The sequence below is a fragment of the Oncorhynchus clarkii genome, chromosome 2 (genome assembly GCF_045791955.1).
Source record: "Oncorhynchus clarkii lewisi isolate Uvic-CL-2024 chromosome 2, UVic_Ocla_1.0, whole genome shotgun sequence".
NCBI classification, from domain to species: Eukaryota; Metazoa; Chordata; class Actinopteri; order Salmoniformes; family Salmonidae; genus Oncorhynchus; species Oncorhynchus clarkii.
The window spans coordinates 27,409,817-27,428,148 of NC_092148.1; the positions used below are offsets into that span (position 1 = coordinate 27,409,817).

Here is an 18,332-nt window from a genome sequence, read left to right on the forward strand (position 1 = left end):
GTTTTGTCACCGAAAAATGTCATGACATATTATTTTTTTTTTACCTGGTGTACAAAAAGTACTGTAGTTTCTAAATGGTTCACCCAATATGAATGAAAATACCCTCAAATTAAAGCTGACAGTCTGCATTTTAACCTCATAGTCATTGTTAATTTCAAATAGAGAGTGCTGGAGTAATGAGGCAAAGCAAAACAAAAATGTCACTCTTACAATACTTTGAGATCACTTTATATTCAGTGGCTTGGGAAAGTATTCACCTCCTTGGCATTTTTCCTATGTTGTTGCCTTACAAGTCCATTGGGGTATGTCTCTATAAACTCGGCACATCTAGCCACTGGGATTTTTTGCCCATTCATCAAATCAAAACTGCTCCAGCCTCTTCAAGTTGGATGGGTTCCGCTGGTGTACAGCAATCTTTAAGTCACACCACAGATTCTCTCAATTGGATTGAGGTCTGGGCTTTGACTAGGCCATTCCAAGACATTTAAATGTTTCCCCTTAAACCACTCAAGTGTTGCTTTAGCAGTATGCTTAGGGTAATTGTCCTGCTGGAAGGTGAACCTCCATCCCAGTCTCAAATCTCTGGAAGACTGAAACCAGTTTCCCTCAAGAATTTCCCTGTATTTAGGGCCATCCATTCCTTCAATTCTGACCAGTTTCCCAGTCCCTACTGATGAAAAACATCCCTACAACATGATATCACCACCATGCTTCACTGTGGGGATGTGTTCTCAGGGTTGATGGGAGGTGCTGGGTTTGTGCCAGACATAGTGTTTTCCTTGATGGCCAAAAGCTCAATTTTAGTCTCATCTGACCAGAGCACCTTTTTCCATATGTTTGGAGAGTCTCCCACATACCTTTTGACACACACCAAATGTGTTTGCTTATTTTTTTCTTTAAGCAATGGCTTTTTATCTGGCCACTCTTCCATAAAGCCCAGCTCTGTAGAGTGTATGCCTTAAAGTGGTCCTATGGACAGATACTCCAATCGCCGCTGTCAAGCTTTGCAGATCCTTTAAGGTTATCTTTGGTCTCTTTGTTGCCTCTCTGATTAATGCCCTCCTTGCCTGGTCTGTGAGTTTTGGTGGGTGGCCCTCTCTTGGCAGGTTTGTTGTGGTGACATATTCTTTCCATTTTTTAAATAATGGATTTAATGGTGCTCAGTGGAATGTTCAAAGTTTCATATTTTTTATAACCCCACCCTGACCTGTTTGGAGAGCTCCTTGGGCTTTGTGGTGCCCCCTGCTTAGTGGTGTTGCAGACTCTGGGGCCTAATCTGTTCTGAAAGGTGAGTGACAAGTATGTATGTATGTATGTATGTATGTATGTATGTGTGTATATATATATATATATATATATATATATATATATATATATATATATATATATATATATATATATATATATACATACTTAGATTGCACACAGGTGGACTTTATTTAACTAATTATGTGACTTCTGAAGTTAATTGGTTGCACCAGGTCTTATTTAGGGGCTTCATTTCAAATGGGGTGAATACATATGCAGGCACCTCTTTTCTGTTTTTATTTTTTTGAACTTCACCAATTTGGACTATTTTGTGTATGTCCATGAAATACACATAAAATCCATTTAAATTACAGGTTGTAAGGCAACAAAATAGGAAAAACGCCAAGGGGGATGAATACTTTTGCAAGGCGCTGTATATGATGTCCTAGCCTGCCTCTTTTAGGTAATACATTCAATGGAGTATTAGCTCTCCAATGGCTTCTCCTTAGCTCTTGTGGAGCCCCAGGAAAAGCTAGACTAGAATAGCTTGATGGACATTTGTTTTGTGCAGTTCTAATAGATAATTCGAAAGAGGGATGCAGGCTTGCTCTTATTTGCTGAAAGTTAAATACAGCAGCCAAAATAACTTCTGGGGAGTTTGAAACGAGAACGAGCACTCTTGATGGCGATAGGCTTTAGCGGTTATTTCTTCATAACCATTCTATGTTTGTGAAGAGAAGCGAACGCCGTCTGCATCTTAGTCATTGTTCAAGCATGTCATTACAATGATGATGATGAGGGGAGAACCAAGCGTATTTCATTTAACTGTTGAGAGCGACGAAGGAATAAAGGAACAATTGAGCGTGAAAGAGAAGGTAATATTAACATTAGGGGAAATATTATGAAAGGTAGGCTAATGCATCAGCCTACAAATGATCAGTGCTTGACTTGGGCTGGAGCTGTACGGAGCAATGTACACGCACCTGTCATTTTTGGGGGAATTGCATACCAGCTCCTCTTTAAAACAAAGTATCCTATCGCTGGCCCAGATTCACACATCGAGGCTAATCAAAGTGGAATGGCGGCGGGATCTGCATTGAATAGCAATGGAGAATGGGCATTCCTTTCTGATTCTGCTTTGTTCAAGTTTATTTGCTGCTTGTCTGTGAATCTCTGGGTGACAGTGGGCTGATTCGAGATTGCGCCGATTGAAAATGCGCCGACATAAATGCACATGCGCTGCTCCAAATGATCAAATGAGGGTTTGTAAGGTCATGAAAATTTGTTTCAGAATGTTTTGTTAATGTAATTCCTCAAGGCACGCGTTTAAATATTATCAATCACTCACTTAAAAATCGACATATCAACCATCATTGGAATGACCCTTCAGTGCGTGTCTGTGTGTATGCCAGTGCGAGTGGGCCGTTTCCCAAGGATAGAGATTTCAGCAGCAGGTATAAAATGACAGACAACAGACATACTACATAACTTGTAGCAGTTATGTTTTAAATTGGCTATCTCGCTAGTTAGTTAACTAACTAAGCTTTATTGTCATTGTTGCCTTTCCACGGGCACTGTGGATAGCCTAAAATAAATCTGCTGGAATTGCCCTCTATTTAACAGTGGCCATATAATTGCGACAAATAATGTGCATCTATCTCCCCTGAAACATTCATATTTTAGCCGAATATAAACATGTCTAGTTAGATGACAAAGGTATTGGTTTGTAATGTTGAAATAGTGGCAACCATCCTCCAGGATAGCTACTGGGTGTGCAGGCTTTTGTTCAAGCCCTGGCCTAACCGCCACATTGACTGCTCAACATGATCTTGATAAGTAGACTTGGGTGGTTCAGGGCTGAATCAAAAGCCAAGCCTGCACACCCAGGAGCTCTCCAGAAGAAAGGTTGACCACGTGTTGACAACTTGACTGACAGTGGAGTTCTACTTTGTGGGGGGTTAAGCGCCTTGATCATGGGCACAACGGCAGGATATGTATGGTAGGTCTACATGGGATCAGACACGGCAGCCTTCCAGTCAATAATGCTTACTTTTTCATGTAGGCTACAGTAATGGAAATTTGGTTAAAAGTGTATAAACCCTTAACGGAGAACAATCAGAGGTCTCAATAGCATAATGTCATTTTGTGATTTTAGATGAAAAACGTCTAATGGACCAACTTGGGAAAAGACAGCGCCTGCATTCTTTCATCCCAGTCAAGCACGGCTAATTATACAAATTGTAAATGGACCCTATTATATTTCAAAATCAAAATCCTTTTAGTGTAAAACTGGCATGTCCTGATGGCCCAACATCCGTAGGATTACAACATAAACATCAATGATCAAATTCCCTATCATAATGTCTGGGTTTGGTTTTTACAATGTGGGTGTGGCCTGGTGTATTGGTGGTTTAGTGATAAACATCCATGGCATTACAACATAAACACATCGCTGATCAGTTTCACTATCATAACCAATGTCTGGGGTGGGATTTGTTTTATTTTATTTTGGGGTTTCTGCGTGCATGTCTTCCACCAGCATTACGTGTTTTCTCCCAGCTTCATGGTTCGAATGAGGTGCATAGTTCCAGTCCATATAATACAGTACAATAATACAGTACAGTAATACAGTCCAAGATTACTGGAGCTTGTTTCATTTATTTACCCAAGAGAGAAAACATCTATGGGCTTTTATGTTTTTCTGTCGTGCTATAGCCTATCATATGTACACCTATTGGATAACGGCACAATCATTGGTGCTTTTTGGGGTTAGGGCTCCTAAAATGTGTTTAATATAGAGCTCATCATCTGGCTCAGGTAGCATCAGGTTTGAATTTTCATGCTTTAAGCTTTAATCAAATCCAGACATATTTATATGCTTTATAATGACACTTCTGATTTTGGCGGGAAATTCCGGGTTACTCGGGAGAAAAGTGATTTAATCTTGGGATGGAACATTTTGTAAAATACAGGGAACATATTAAACCCTAGTACAAATACAGGATCTTAATTTGATCAGTCTTTTGTTGCTGAGAATTGATTTACATAAACGAACACATGGTTATATTAACAGTATTGCACTTTTCATGTAGCCTACTTTTGGCCAGCTAATAGCCTAACCACTCATCAAGCAACATTATGTACTAAAAGTTCAAATCCTTTTGCAGCAGGATTATTTTGCTGTGACAATATAGGTCAAACTGAGATCCTACACTTGTACATGCAGTACATGATTTCAAATGTTTCACCTCATCTGCTATTGACAATAGTATAGCATCTGTTGAACTAGGCATGTTCTAATGAAGTGGGGTCATTTTGTTTTGTGACTAAAGGTAGCATGCTCTGTTCCAGACCTCAGACATCATCTCACGTTAATGTATCCTTATTGCCCTTCACCAAGGCACTTGTTTGAAAGCTAACTCCGCCTGTCTTGATTCATGCGTATCATTGGATTCTCAATGTCCTCGTTTGTGCAGCGCTTCCCACAAACATTTGTCCCAAATGTTATTAATGTTTTCTAGGGGACACCAAGTGTGACACATCACGTGGCCACTCTATGGTGAAGTCTAGCCATTACACAATTGGTTCACCGAAGCTGTTCAGGACATTGAGACGGACAGGATGGTAATCCACAGTAAGCAAACAGTGAAATCTTGACAAAGGAACAAATAACTCCAAAGTAAACAGTTGCTCTTCGATTCCAATACCATTTTGGCAGGAATATCATCTCAAAGTTGAATGGGTTTCAACGAATTACAAACAATAGACCGTTCGTTCCAAGAGGAATTAGGCTCTATTTTACCATCTCAGTTATTTCTATTGTACAGACACAAATGTACAATGTGTTCATCATAATCGACAGAGATTTCTGGTGGTGACAACTTGTAAATTAAGTGTCATTATTAGATGAGTAATAACCTGAGAATGTATGTAAATGAATAATAACTTCTGCCATGTTGGCACAGAAATGTGGCTTAGGCCTAAAATATTTAATCAGTTGGACAAACTTTTTAATGAGGTAAAACAGGATACCGATAGGGCTGTGACAGTCATGGAATTTTGGATGCTGGTAATTGGCCAGCCAAATGACGCGGTCTCTGTAATAAAACAAAAATAAATGTATATATTTGTTTGGGGAGGCACATTTTCCCTTTCCACATTTTCTCCTTTCCCAACTCCTTACTGCATGTGCTGCCATAGAAATAGAATGAATAGAACAGGCATCCCCATTCAAATCAATGATCGCATGGGAAGACTGGCGGCCATTGCAAGTGTACCCATAGGGTAAAAGCAGGAATTGAACACTTTAGGGATGTTAACTGTTAGTTGGCTAGCTGCCGGAAAATACGTTTGACCCGTCATGCTTATTGGTCTATAGGTGAATTTGCATAATTTTGTGGAATTTTAATTGGTGCGTGTGTATTTTCGTAAATCGTCATGCAGTTTATCACACGCGCACAGCATACAGAGCCTAGTTTGAGGAGTGGAATAGCCAACCACCTATCAGACAGCGCAAGATTATCTCCTCAAAAGCCTGTAGGCTACTGGAGTGAAACCTGCTTTTGTAAGCTCAGTCATTGCGGCACAAATAACAATTCTAAATGCAATCACGTGATAACTTTGGTGGCCACGATTAATTGAAAAGTAGCTATTTTTATTTGTCAATCTCAACTCGCGCCCTCCCAATCGCCATTCGGACGCATATGCTATAGCCTGCCTACCGTTGACTATCAAAGGTCACCCACTACTTTGCCATGTGAGCTTGAGGTGGTATAATTGTTTGAAACCTGAACGTTTTACATTACTTCAAATAATGAGGCACGTCTTACCTTGTTTCAAAGTAGCCATGCGAAAATCAAGTCGTGGAGGCAATTATTTTATAGACTTCCTCATGCCATTAACCAGCATTTATCTCTTGTTCTATTGGTTTTCATATAAACTTTCTATCGTTGTGCAGAAGCCAAAAGCACAATCCTAGTCATTTTAGCAACCCATCATAGTAGTTGCTATTAGATTCCCCCTCTTTCTAAGTTTCTCCCTGATATTTTCATCTCTGTCACATATGGAACTGCTCGCTTTAAGTGCACAGTTTAGAACTGTTTTCCGCTAATTGCAGTTGGGCAAATGTTTGAAAAGGATGTTTTGTTAGCTGCTTCATTACATGAGTTGCATGTTCAATAATAGGCTATATATAGCCTTAGGCTTGCTATTGCTGCATGTTTCCATGCACTTAATGAAAAATGTCCGGTCCTTGTATGCTTACATGGTATCAGAGAGGAAGAGGCGAAGTGAGAGGTTTTACTCTCGCCAAGATCTGTCCAAAATAAGCCCAATTCGTTTCTATGGGCTTATTTTGGGCCTAAGCTAATCGCCTGCCTTCCCGCCTTGGGTCGACTACCATTGTTAGGGCGGAAACATAAGCATCTCGTCATTGTATACAGATCTCTGATAATATTTTCTGTTGGTCAGTCATTTTATTGTTTGTGAAAAAAATGTAACCGGTTGTTGACTGGTTTAATGAGGGCCAGTTTGAATCCCTAGAACCCATCAATATGTGCTGTGATTTATTGATTTAACTCAACTGAGAGAACAAAAATTACATTCCAATGCATGAGCATCGTCATTTGAATGAACATTCTACATTACTATGGAAATTATTGCGAGTGTACCCATGAATTTACCAGTCAAATTACCAGCCCATTCTATTCATGTTTAAGCAAAGGGCAACACCGTTTCATCACATCACCTAAATTCACTACAATAGGCAAGGCCTAATATGTAGACTAGCATACAAATGGTAGATTAATGCCTAGTGGTGTAAAGTAATTAAGTAAAAATACTTTAAAGTACTACTAAAGTAACTTAAGTATCTCTACTTTAGTTTACTATTTACATTTCTGACAGCTTTTACTTTTATTTCAAGAAAATAATGTATTTTTTCTCCATACGTTTTCCCTGACACCCAAACGTACTCGTTACATTTTTGAATGCTTAGCAGGACAGGAAAATTTGTCAAATCCATGCACTTATCAAGAGAACATCCCTAGTCATCACTACTGCCTCTGATCTGACGGACGCACTGCACACACAAGCTTTGTTTGTAAATGATGTCTGAGTGTTGTAGTTTGTCGTCGTCGTCGTCCCCCCCGGCTATCAGTGGCGCCAATGGTGGCGTCTGGTTTGCTCAAAATAAGGAATAAAACATTATGAATACTTTTTCTTTTTGATGCTTAAGTATATTTGAAACCCAATACTTTTAGATTTGTACTCAAGTAGTGTTTTACTTGGTGACTTTTACTTGAGTCATTTTCTATTAAGGTATCTTTACGTTTACTCAAGTATGACAATTGGGTACTTTTTCCCACACCACTGTTAATGCCCCAGCCTGTGAATTAACTTCTAACTTCTCTGTCTTCACTGTTCAATTTTTGCGCAATGCATGCATCTCTGTTGGCATCTCCACTGGCCTCTCTCTTCCATCCACTCTGTATGTCTCTTAATACTCCTGAACCAGTAGCCTAGCCTGATGCGTTTTCCAGAAGTAGAAATATATTTTGGTAACTTATTTTGAGTAATTAAAAAACATACTTCACAAAAATATAAACGCAACATGTAAAGTGTTGGTTCCATGTTTCATGAGCTGAAATGAAAGATCCCAGGAATGTTTCATGCGTACTAAAAACATGTTTCTCCCAAATTTTGTGCACAAATGTGTTTATATCCCTGTTAGTGAGCATTTCTCCTTGCCAAGATAATCCATTGACCTTATAGGTGTGGCATATCAAGAAATTGATTGAACAAAATTATCATTACACAGGTGCACCTTGTACTGGAGACTATAAAAGGCCACTCTAAAATGTGCAGTTTTGTCGCACAACACAATGCCACAGATGCATGCAATTGGCATGCTGACTGCAGGAATGTCAACCAGAGCTGTTGCCAGATAATTTAATGTTAATTTCTCTACCATAAGTTGCCCCAATGTCATTTTTGAGAATATGTCCAACTGCCTCACAACAACCGCAGACCACGTGTAACCACGCCAGCCCAGGACCTCCACATTCAGCTTCTTTACCTGCTGGATGGTCTGAGGCGAATCACCTTGGATAGTGATGAAACTGTGGGGTTGCACAAACAAACCATTTCTGCAGTAACTTTCAGAAACCACCTCGGGAAGCTCATTTGTGTGCTCGTCGTCCTCAACAGGGTCTTGACCTGACTGCAGTTCGGTGTCGTAACCGACTTCAGTGGGCAAATGCTCACCTTCGATGGCCACTGGCATGTTGAAAAAGTGTGCTCTTCGTGGATGAATCCCGGTTTCAACTGTACCGGTCTTATGGGTGAGTGATTTGCTGATGTCCGCATTGTGAATAGAATGCCCCATGGTGGCTGTGGGGTTATGGTATGGACAGTCATAAACTACAGACAATGAACACAATTACATTTTATCGATTGCAATTTGAATGCATAGAGATACTGTGATGAGATCCTGATGCCCATTGTTGTGCCATTCATCCGCTGCCGTTTGAGCATGATAATGTATGACCCCATGTTGCAAAGATCTGTATACAATTCCTGGAAGCTGAAAATGACCCAGTTCTTCCATGGCCTGCATACCCACCAGTAATGGCACCCATAGAGCATGTTTGGGATGCTCTGGATCAACGTGTACGACAGCGTGTTCCAGTTACTGCCAAATCCAGCAACTTCGCACAGCCATTGATGGGGAGTGGGACAACATTCCACAGGCCACAATCAACAGCCTGATCAAGTCTATGCGAAGGAGAAATGGGAAATAATGGTTACACCAGATACTGACTGGTTTTATGATCCACGCCTCTACTTTTTTTTTTAAGGTATCTGTGACCAACATGTGAAATCCATAGATTAGGGCCTAATTAATTTATATTGACTGATTTCCTTACTGTAACTCAGTAAAATCTTTGAAATTGTTGCATGTTGTGTTTGTGTTGTTGTTCAGCTTCTCTGATGTTATGTGATCACATTGGCTGGTGGTAAAAATGCATTAAATGGGGAATCCTCTGTTCTTCCAACACCCAATGTTTATGTTTACAATGAAATGTATTACATCAGAATACCCAATGTTAGAGTGTTTCCAATCAAATTTATGAAGTAAATTGGAACCTTTTGCTATCAGTTGCATTTGCATAAACGCTGTGATTGGATGATAGCTGTGAGGGTTAACGAATCCGGATCAAATCTTTGATCTTCTCAAGCTCTTTAATGATAGAATTGCCCGAAGGAGTGGAATGTAATAGCTGAATAGAGATGGGAGCCAGGCTACATATCGTGCTTCACCAACGAATAACACCGCACCACTCATCTCTGCCAGTAACCTTCTGGTAACGAGTCCATTTCCTTGGCCAGAAGGCCAAGCAACTGCCCCGGGCGCTGAAGCTTTGTGGGGGGGTTATGTGTACTGAAAAATACTCTGGTCGTGGCTGAATGGTTAAGGGTTTGGAGTGAGAGCAGCAGTGCTTTTCTGATGTAGCTACTTCAAGTATGGCCTCTTTTGTTTGTTGTGACATACTTCAGTACACACAAACTCTGTGGATTAAGTGATTTAAAAATAAAAAAAACATTTTAATGACTCATCATTTTTTAGTCATTAATGTATGCGAAGCCTGTGTATTATGATAATGATATATGCTCTACATTATTTATTGAGTCCTGAGACAAACATTTGCAATGCATAAGAAGCTTGCTTCAGGGACCCACCAGCAATGCTGAGAGGAGATAATGTTTACCTACCAAAGTCCCTGTTTTTCAGAAAAATCTTCAGAAATTAGAATGGAGGAATGGGAATAGAAAATATTTGATTACCTATTGATGTCATAAAAGTATCTGAAGTACCTTCCGAAGTACACATTCTCATCGAGACCAAATGGAAGGTAGTTTTAAATTGATTGAACCAGCATGTGAAATGGGGTAAATATTGGTATGTGGTTCACTTGGACTCGAGGAAACCGTGCACATATTCAACCATTTCTGCCATAAATGCTTGTTTCAGGATAAATCACAGGCAAGTAATTACAGTATTCATAGTAAGGAGGAACAATAAAAAGGCTTGATTTAAAAACAAACCATGTCATTTGTGCAAATAAAGACGAAAGGCCGGGGAGGGAGGTGTCACCTCTGCTGCTGAGCTACATGGTAATTGGTTGTCGGGGCTTTGCTTTCACGGTCAGGGGAAACGAAGATTGCTTCATTAAGTTCCCTTTCTGATAACCGCCACAGCCGCCGCGCCAATGGAACAGAAGATCTTAACTGAATGGCTATGCCATTAGTAAAGAAAAGTGCCTAAGGGGAATGAACTGGAATGGTGAATAATTAAGATAATAGCTCTATTTGCACATGGCAGCATTAAAAAGACTGAATCACATTCAATTACGGGTTCCGTTAGTCTTTTATATAACACCTTTGCTGTGGCGGTCAATTTTGAGACCATTTTTATACAGCAACATCCTGAACAGCTTGAGGTGTGAAAGGTTTTTGCTCAATTGTTTTAAGGAATTGTAGTTCTGGAGGATTGGGCCACTTGCACCAAGCACATGTTCAATTGGTACTGCAAAAGAAGGTACATTCTCTAAACTCTACATCCATAAGGTTCCCTGGCCTTGTATGTTAACAACTCAACACATGAACATGTTCCCAAATGCCTTTTCATTTTTGATTTTAATATGGTTGTTGGTAATTTGGCTTCTGGCAACATATATTTGAATTATTATTTTGTACTCATTGACAGTTTGTTTGACCTTGAACTGAACTACAAATGCTGGCATAGTTTCTGTCTCTGTGCTTGGTTCTGTCTGTCTTCTGCAGTTATTAGCTTGTTGTGTCAACAAGCTAATAAGATGAGGAATAAATTACACTCCCATAACCTTTTGTGCTCTCTTGTCTCTGGCTGCACAGCGGATGTCAAAGGTGGAATAGAGAGAACATTTTAGACATTCTGCTGAACAGACACACTCCTACACACAGCGAGTGCTTGCCAGAAAACACCCCACTAAATTCCATAAATATTGAAAGTGAACGGCATGGGCCCTCCCAGAATGGTCTGACTTGAGAGATTTTGTCACGCGCACACGCAATCAAGCAATGTTCCCTGTAACTGAGGTCCGCAGCGGTAGAACACTGTCATGGGCTTGTCTCTGTCATCATGAGTAAGATAAATGACGCAGGCTGATCACCTGTCTGCATCAGCTTGTCAACTCAATCTCTTCCCTAATGTCAGGGAGAATTACCAGAGCTGTTGATACTACCAGAGCTGTAGATAGCCCGGGAAGGGAAGGTCGCCAATTTGCCAGAGATTACTGTAATCGCCATACCATATGATAAAGGTTATGGCATGTTGGCACAATCTCTAGATTGTCTGGAATCATGTAATATTGACCATGGTAAATGGGGCACAGGGTGCACTAGTCTCTCACAGCCACTGCAAGGAAAGGTTATTCAATAATATATGGAAATTATGTCTGGTCTCTGTTACTTTGTGGATCACAGCTTGTTACATGGATAGTTTCTAGTAACTACAACTTTGGTGTGTGTGTGTGTAACGGTGTATACATTGAGAAGGCGTGCAGTACATGGCCGCCATAAAAATTAAAAATGACATTTTCTAAGGGTTTCTTTGTGTCAGCCAGCCTAGCATATTTTATATTGTAATGGTGTCATTTGTATTTATTATGGATCCCCATTAGCTGCTGCCTTGGCAGCAGGTACTCTTTCTGGGGTCGAACAAAATGAAGGCAGTAATGAGACGTATTTCAGAATAGATTCTTTGTCCTCTGTGCATGTAAGAGCATACATTAAATGAACATGGTTCATTATGATATGTATGTGGTTTGTCCATGTCGTCGTTCAACATCATGTAGACGATCTTGTCATTGGTTTGGTGTCTGCGGTCATATGAATAGCCATCTTCCGTGAATTGACAGTTTCCATATGTATGCCAGATTTACCAGTGTATTATTCCATTTAGAATATTGCATGATCAAAGGATAAAACATCAGATACGTGTTGTATCATGTTAAAAAAAGAATTGACCATGCCTAGCTAACTGACGAGCATGACATGTTTTAGCTTGGCATTGTTTTTTTATTTGGATTCGATAAAGATAAGTGAGTTCCACCGCGGTTTAAAAACAGAGTAAATCGGGCCTGAAGGGTTTTATTTGGGGATTCTGTTTGGTTGCATTCTGTTGCAGAGGCAGCACTCCAGCTGTTGGAGCCATTCCCACATGAGTGTAATCGCAGAGGATGGCTAGTGGTAGATTCTCACGGACACCCGCGCACTAATGTATCCCAGATTCTTGGAAGAAATGACCCAAAAACTCAGTGACTCAAAGAAATCTACCGATGTACAACAGATTTATTATAACTCTCAAGTCACACAGAGGATATTATTGCAAACCGTAGCGAATTCATGTTTAATGTCATGTGTATTGAACTTAACTAGATATGTCTGCATTAATGGATAAGAGTTTTCCCATAGTAGAGCGAGGAGAGCTCTATTACAGTTGCGAAATCGCAGTATTCAGCTATAGGCCTAGGTGTAGTGAAAGTACTGTCTGGGGTTAGATTATGCCACATGACGACAACAGATATTTTGGTGCATTGTCAGTCTCCTAACATCTAGCGACTTGACATAAGATTTTGAGCAGGCACTTTATTTTCCTATAAATGTTTAAGCATCCTAAATTGCAATCCTCTGACTAGCATTAAAATCATTGTGCATTTTAAAGTTGCTCAGTAATGATCATACCCCTTGCTAGGTGAATAGGATCTGCTATAAAACATCCCTATTCATCCCATGACCAAAGCAGGATGTAAGGATGAGCAGTATCTCCCTTTCTCTCAAAGCCATTCAGGATGCTGATTCAGTCGATATCCTAAACCTAGACAGCCTCTCTCCGTCTCAGTCCGATGCTGTGGCCTCGACCGTGCTCCCCTGCTCTCCCACTCCACTGGTCTAATGAGAGACTGTCAGTCAAGTCCTGAATGCCCAGCCAGCGCTCAGGCAGCCGTCACAAAGCACCACAACCCCTGCTGCTGGTGGGGTGGGGGTTGCCGGGCAACCTCCAGTCGTGGCATGTACTTTAAACTATTGACTTAGCCTTTACCCAGAGGTCCGTGTGTTGTCAGATCTACACAGAGGTTGTGTAGAGTGGATCCTCTGCCATGCCGTCTCATCTATCTCTTCTGAGCTCAAAAGTGATTGGCCTCAAAGGACATGAAAGAGTCCCTGTATCTGTGCTGCTTTGAAAAGGATCACACATCTGGCACAGTGGGAGGAAAAATATATATTTTTATATTGCATCAAGCTACATTGAGTTTTTCACCTTGAATCATGTTGAATGTAGACGCTTGATTAAATTTGCATTTTTCCGTAAGTATTGAAAAGGAAATTGCCTACAGCCAAAGTGTGGTGTTCAAAATGGCACACTGTGGCAAAACCATTTTCAATGGAAAGTGAAAACAAGGAGTTCTCATTGGATAATTTCACATACAACCTTCCCATTTTACTAATCTTTCTTCTGTTTCGGGCCTTATGAACATGACACATTAATTCTGCAGATTACCTCTGGTGCAGGGATGTGTTGATGAGTAAATAACTTATTCCCCCACCCACATAAAAACAGTTCTCTCTGTCTGGTTGCAACTGATTTTCTCCATGAACAGTGCAGGGGTTACCTCACCCACCTAAGCAACATCAGAATATTTCTTAGATGTATTACAGCTAGCTATTAATAGGCCACATCTGGCCTGTTGCAATGCACTGACAATGAATATTGCCCAACATGGTCTCCAGATGCTATGCTTAGGTAATTTCCAAATCATACCAGTATAAAACAGATTTCCTTTGTGCATCATCAAGATAAGTCCAGATTCGCATTGCTCTTATGGGCACAAAACAGCTGTTGAAAAATATTCAAGTCCCTGGGGAAGAATGGATCATAATGAACTAATTAAAGAAGGCTTCGAACAAGATAAGTGAAATCTGCATGTGTTGACACTACAGGAAAGAGGAAGTGTCTAGTCCTTTCATTCTATTTGTGGAGACTGATCCATTCTCATGGGCATGCATTGAGCCAGACACTTGTTTGATACTCAAGTCGTGTTATTTGAGGTTATTATGTTGCGGAGAAAGCATAACTTGCTTGTCATTTCATTCTGACATAGCCATTTGGAAACATCAGTCACAGATTATTGGAGCTTGTCAACATGAGCAAAGCTATTGGTGACTTTGATAGTCAAGCATTTTCTGTGCTACTGCAATCCTGCTCCCAATCTCTAAGTATGTGTAAGTGTCTGTGAGCAGTGTGTGTGTGTGTAGTCATTTGTGTGCGCCTGTGGGTTTAGTCAATGTTAAAGTTCATGTACAGAAATGCCATGAAATCTGAGGAATTCCTCATTGTCCTGGGCTTTCAGATCTGGTCGGTGTTCCAGACAGTCTTCTGTTGGGGGAGGGTGGAGACTTAATATGGAAATGACATTAATTACCAGACTATCCAACAGATGTGACCCTCACCCCATTCAACATAACTACTCATCTAATAAAGGACCTTCAAGAGACAATTATAGTTTTGTGTATGAATTGACCATTTGTTTTATTGTTCTCTATTTGTGAAATGAGATTCCTCAATCCAACTGACAAACTGTTTATTTCAATGGATGGATGGTAATATTAGCCATTGATGGTTGCACATTTTGGGGGGGTTTAATAATGTTTCAGATTTGCTTTGGCAGCACAACCTAGATGGCTTGAGTGATAATCATTGAACAGAACTAAACCTCGGGCTAAAAAGAGCAGACTGAGAATCTCCAATCTCTGCTTCTTTAACTTGTCAGAAACAAGCATTTCCTCCTCAGTCTCTTGCTTACTTGGACTCAGACTTTGTCTACTTTAGGCTACCCTGTCAGTAGCCGGTTGTCAATCCCAATGCCCCTAAACATATTGACATGTTTCTGTTTCAGCGCCGGCCCCAAAGGAGACAACATCTATGAGTGGAGGTCAACCATCCTGGGACCACCGGGCTCTGTTTACGAGGGAGGGGTCTTTTTCCTCGACATCGCCTTCACACCCGACTACCCCTTCAAACCACCCAAGGTCAGCACCCCTTGCCACACTGACCACAAATGTTTTATAGCTTTAGTGCCATTGTGCTGCTTTCTTCCTCTGTGGAAAACTCTTGCTTTAATGTAATTTCAACAGCTAACATGATTTTCTGGAAATCTGGTGTGCTCCTTCAAGCCTTTACCAGTTCACTGTCCATATTTTCAATTCATTCTTTATTAGCCTTTTCATGAAATGTACCCTGTGGAGTATTTTCGGTTGTTGAGTGGATGTCATTATCAAGTGTATGAAATGTGCTTTTGGATATCTCTTTGTGCTTCTTAGAACCCAATTTTCCCCTCACTTGCTTTCATTTTGAGTTCTGACTCTCTCTCTCTCTCTCTCTCATTTTGTCTGTTTCCTCCCCCCATTCTTTCATTCTCTCTTTTTGTCTCTGTTTCTCTCTGAGCTGTGTAAGAACCGGCTCTACTGTTTGACAGCAGACTCAAACAAATCCACAGGCTCAAGCTCTGCTCAGTGTAGCCAGAGGGCTCAAGTGTTTTGTCCCACTGTGATCTGTAGCCAGTTCTTCCGTCACTGTAGCGCACAATACATGCTCCATTGGACTTTTGCTGTATACTATAGACTCTTACCAGAGCTTTTTTCAAGCCCCTAACTGAAACTCCAGTTTGACAAGCTTGTTGGACAGATTGGAAGTATAAGATTTGGTTGTTAGGGTTAGTGGGGCAGAGAGTGCACCATTGTGGGGTTATTTATCATGTCTTATTCTCGGTGTGTTCAAAATGCCAAGGCTCATTAGAAGTTTCCTCTGCAAGGTCAGGGTCAGTCTGTCCAGATGTTGGTGATTGGAGTACTGGGCCGGTGTCAGGTGTCAGGCCTAAACAGATGTCAGACTCACTGTCAATCAGAAACACGGTAGTAAACTTAACAGGGACGTTTGTGTGGATGTTTGTTGTACAAAGGTTTGACCTAAGCACATATGAAACCAAATAAAGTAATTTTGACCCATTATTTGATTCCCTGTGAAAGTCTTATAGGAATGATTGTTTTCCTCTCAAACTAATATGTAACGGTTATAGTGAGATTAGAGATAGGCATGGGTTTTTTTTCTGGGGAATTTCATGACAATTATTAAGGTTTTCTGCATATTGGTAAATGCACCATGCTGCCCCCTGTTGGCCATATCAAAGCCTAAGGAAATTAGAAGGCAAATTAAAATTCTGGTATTTTTTATGGTATATCAAACTCTGCAGCTGTGTTATAAGGGTTGTCACCATCTTCTCAACAAAGAAATTACATAATTCTGTTTCTTACATTTTTATTTTGTCCAATTTAGACTATTCCACTGCCAGTATTGCCGCTGAAGCATGTTTCTAAACTATAAATGCTTTCTTTTCCTATAATCGCCAGGTAACATTTCGGACGAGGATCTACCACTGTAACATCAACAGTCAGGGGGTGATCTGTCTGGACATCCTGAAGGACAACTGGAGCCCTGCCCTCACCATCTCCAAGGTGCTGCTGTCCATCTGCTCTCTGCTCACAGACTGTAACCCAGGTAAGAGACCTGTCAATGTCCACATCATGAGCTGCAGTGTTCTCATTTCAGTTGGTAATTCATGACTGATTTTAAATTACATTTGAGTTGACACTATCTACACACACAGATGGCGGTAGTGTAAACTCACCGCATGACGAATTACCACCATCTCTGTGTAGATAATGTAGACTCACAGCATGAAGGATTATCACCATCTCTGTGTGTAGAATAATGTAAACTCTCAGCAGGAAACATCTACACACAGAGATGGTGATAATGTTTCATACTTTGATAACTGTCTGCAGCTCTTCTAGTGGTGTTCCAGCATTCCCTTCCCCAGGGACAGTAGCTCTGTTGCTGTTGAACCTGTTGATGGAATTTTAAATGATCTTATTCATATTTTAATACAATGTAATAATATGCTCTAAACTCCAAAAAACCATACACCGGTGAAATGCTATTCATTAATGCATGGTCTGATCTGCATCCTTTTTTTTTGTCATTGCAGCGGACCCTCTGGTGGGGAGCATTGCCACACAATACCTGACAAACAGAACAGAACATGACAGAATAGCCAAGCAGTGGACGAAGAGATATGCCACATAGAGCCCCCTGTCTGACTTTTCCACTGTCACCCCCCCCCCCCCCCACCCCCACTGTACTTCTCTACCTCTCTCCCCAGCCTTTCAAAGCACACTCACTAAGTGCAATGTCATACCTGTAATCCCCCCCACCCAAAACTTTGTATCTACCTTTTCTTTGTAAAGAACTGTCCTTTGTTCCTTGTTGACTTGAAAGCTTCTTTTTTTATACAAAGAGTAGATTGGGATTTTATTTTCCAATATCTGAATGTTGGAATTAATGTATTGAAAAAAGACAATTATTCTAATAAGCATTGTCCCTCAACTATACAGTATGTATCCTTGTTTTCATAGTGGCTCCAGGAACAAAATGCAGATTATATACTCTTTTTACTTTACTCTAGGTTCTTGTGTATTTTTTAATTTCCTATTCCAGTCATCAATTGTATCTGCATGGAACAGAAGGAAGATTTGCATCAAATGACATGTCATGCTCTTCTACGCTTTCTGGTTTTGTTTGTACTGTATGTATTTTTTCAAACGCTTTTGAGGCAGACCACAGAAATATAGGTCTGCTTGTGAAAGAGGCAGGACTTGTACATTTACTGGCTACTCTGGCATGGCAGGGTGGTTTGTTGTGCACTTGTATTAATGAAGCACCCAATAAAACACTGGTTGGCTTGTGAGATACTCTTCTGTAACAGTTACTGTGAACCCTCTGTGACAGGTCCAGAGATTAACATCTTAACACCTATCAGCCTTCTGCCTCGTGACTGACACACACACACACCTGTGCCTGAGCATATAATGAACTGGGAAACCCAGGGAATCAGTGAAACCAGGGTCAAATAGACTACAGCAGAAGA

The 18,332-nt window shown here is 40.6% G+C and overlaps 1 protein-coding gene across 1 annotated transcript in view; it reads left to right on the forward strand.

Annotated features, from left to right (window-relative positions):
- Nucleotides 1–18,156, forward strand: part of LOC139380626 (ubiquitin-conjugating enzyme E2 E2-like) — a 31,389-nt gene extending 13,233 nt beyond the window's left edge. Inside the window, exons 4-6 of the mRNA XM_071123513.1 lie at nucleotides 15,246–15,378; nucleotides 16,756–16,903; nucleotides 17,394–18,156. Of these exons, the coding sequence (XP_070979614.1) occupies nucleotides 15,246–15,378; nucleotides 16,756–16,903; nucleotides 17,394–17,491 (379 nt within the window). The 3' untranslated portion in view covers nucleotides 17,492–18,156. The remainder of the gene's footprint in view (nucleotides 1–15,245; nucleotides 15,379–16,755; nucleotides 16,904–17,393) is intronic.
- The last annotated feature ends 176 nt before the right edge of the window (nucleotides 18,157–18,332 follow it).